The sequence below is a fragment of the Myotis davidii genome, unplaced genomic scaffold (assembly GCF_000327345.1).
Source record: "Myotis davidii unplaced genomic scaffold, ASM32734v1 scaffold436, whole genome shotgun sequence".
NCBI classification, from domain to species: Eukaryota; Metazoa; Chordata; class Mammalia; order Chiroptera; family Vespertilionidae; genus Myotis; species Myotis davidii.
Window position 1 is genome coordinate 3754323 of NW_006292604.1, and position 1406 is coordinate 3755728.

The 1406-nt window shown below is 34.7% G+C and overlaps 1 protein-coding gene across 3 annotated transcripts in view; it reads right to left on the reverse strand.

The window, feature by feature from the left end:
- The window catches only part of INPP4B (inositol polyphosphate-4-phosphatase type II B), a 464775-nt gene that overhangs the window by 289617 nt on the left and 173752 nt on the right, over window positions 1-1406 (reverse strand). For all 3 annotated transcript variants that reach the window (XM_006766076.2, XM_006766075.2, XM_006766072.2), the window contains exon 4: window positions 398-442. In XM_006766076.2, the coding sequence (XP_006766139.1) occupies window positions 398-442 (45 nt within the window). The remainder of the gene's footprint in view (window positions 1-397; window positions 443-1406) is intronic.

The following is a 1406-nucleotide window of genomic DNA, read 5'->3' on the forward strand; positions in this document are numbered from 1 at the left end:
AAAGGGGCACAAAGGAAAACAAAGAAAAACTCCACCTTAGGTCGGTTTCCAGCCAACGGAGTAAAGAAGTAGACACACAGATTTCCAGACAAGTTGATTAGCAACAAAACCCAGTCACTGCATGAGAGTGAGTTCTGGGACCATATCTGTGTTTGGCAGACTTGGTTGAAAGGCCCAACTTTGTCATCACTGAACCCTATGTTGTTGGGGGAGTGAAGTGACCTAGTCCTCAGTTCAGATTCTTTATGTAAGAAGAGAGAAAATAGCATTTACCTTATAGAACATTGTTCATAAAAGACTATAAAATATATAAGGATATAAGTAATGTACCTACAACTTGCAAACTTTATATACAAATTATTATATTTATCGATAAAAATAAGATGGAGTATCTTACCAAGGATAAATTCCAACTGCGGTTCATTTGGCGTCTTCTGAATACCTATAAATAACAGGTAAGAATTCAGATTAAAGATATTTAAGTCATTATCAAAAATATGTCATTGAATATTACTATATTTCACCATGCCTGGAATATATTAGTATATTATTTGGCAGAATAAAGAAAGTCAATTGATCAGGTTTATAAGCAGTGGGTTCTCAGGGGAAGACATAATATTTGTGACAGAACTAGGTATAACTAAAAATTTAACTGAGCTACTTAGCTCCATAGCCATTAAGAATCTCAAATATTATAAGCTGTGACAAATATAAAACATTTCCCACTGTGTCTGTTTCTTTTAAACGCATGGAGATAGAGATGGAACTTTCAAAAAAGGACAACCTCTCCAACGCACTCTTCCATATAGAGTTTTCTTTTAAACCACTCCAACCTGCTATACACAGTGAATTACTAATTAAAAAGCTATCTCTAGATAGGTTATGAAGGATATTATGCTGGTGGTTATACTGCTAGCTTATTGATAGCTCAAATCAACATTCCATTAAATGCCTCTATTTCTCTTTTTGGAGGTTTTTGTATAAAAAATCTAATAACATGGCTCAATGATTTAAGATGCAGTAGAAGGGAAAATAAGTCTGAGGACAAAGGTAAGGAAATGGAAACATCTAACGACTGAAGGTAGAAAGACCAGGGTGTGATAAGTGAGAATGGCAGGTGAATGCCTAAAGACATTCTTACACACAGTGCAAGAGTGGATGAGGCCTGGGATGCCATTTGTTAGCTCTCATGGTGGCCAAAGAGGCAAAACTAAATTATGGACAAGTAAACCATTTGGCAGTAATGTAAGAATATTATGCAAATCATTTCCTTCTTTATTTTTATTGGTGGACTCATCAGATACTATTTAAATTTAATAGCATCTGGCCACTAATATATTGTTAGAACCACCTCTCTGTATAAAAATCATCCATTTTTTATTTATAGAGCTCACAGGTTTTGCATG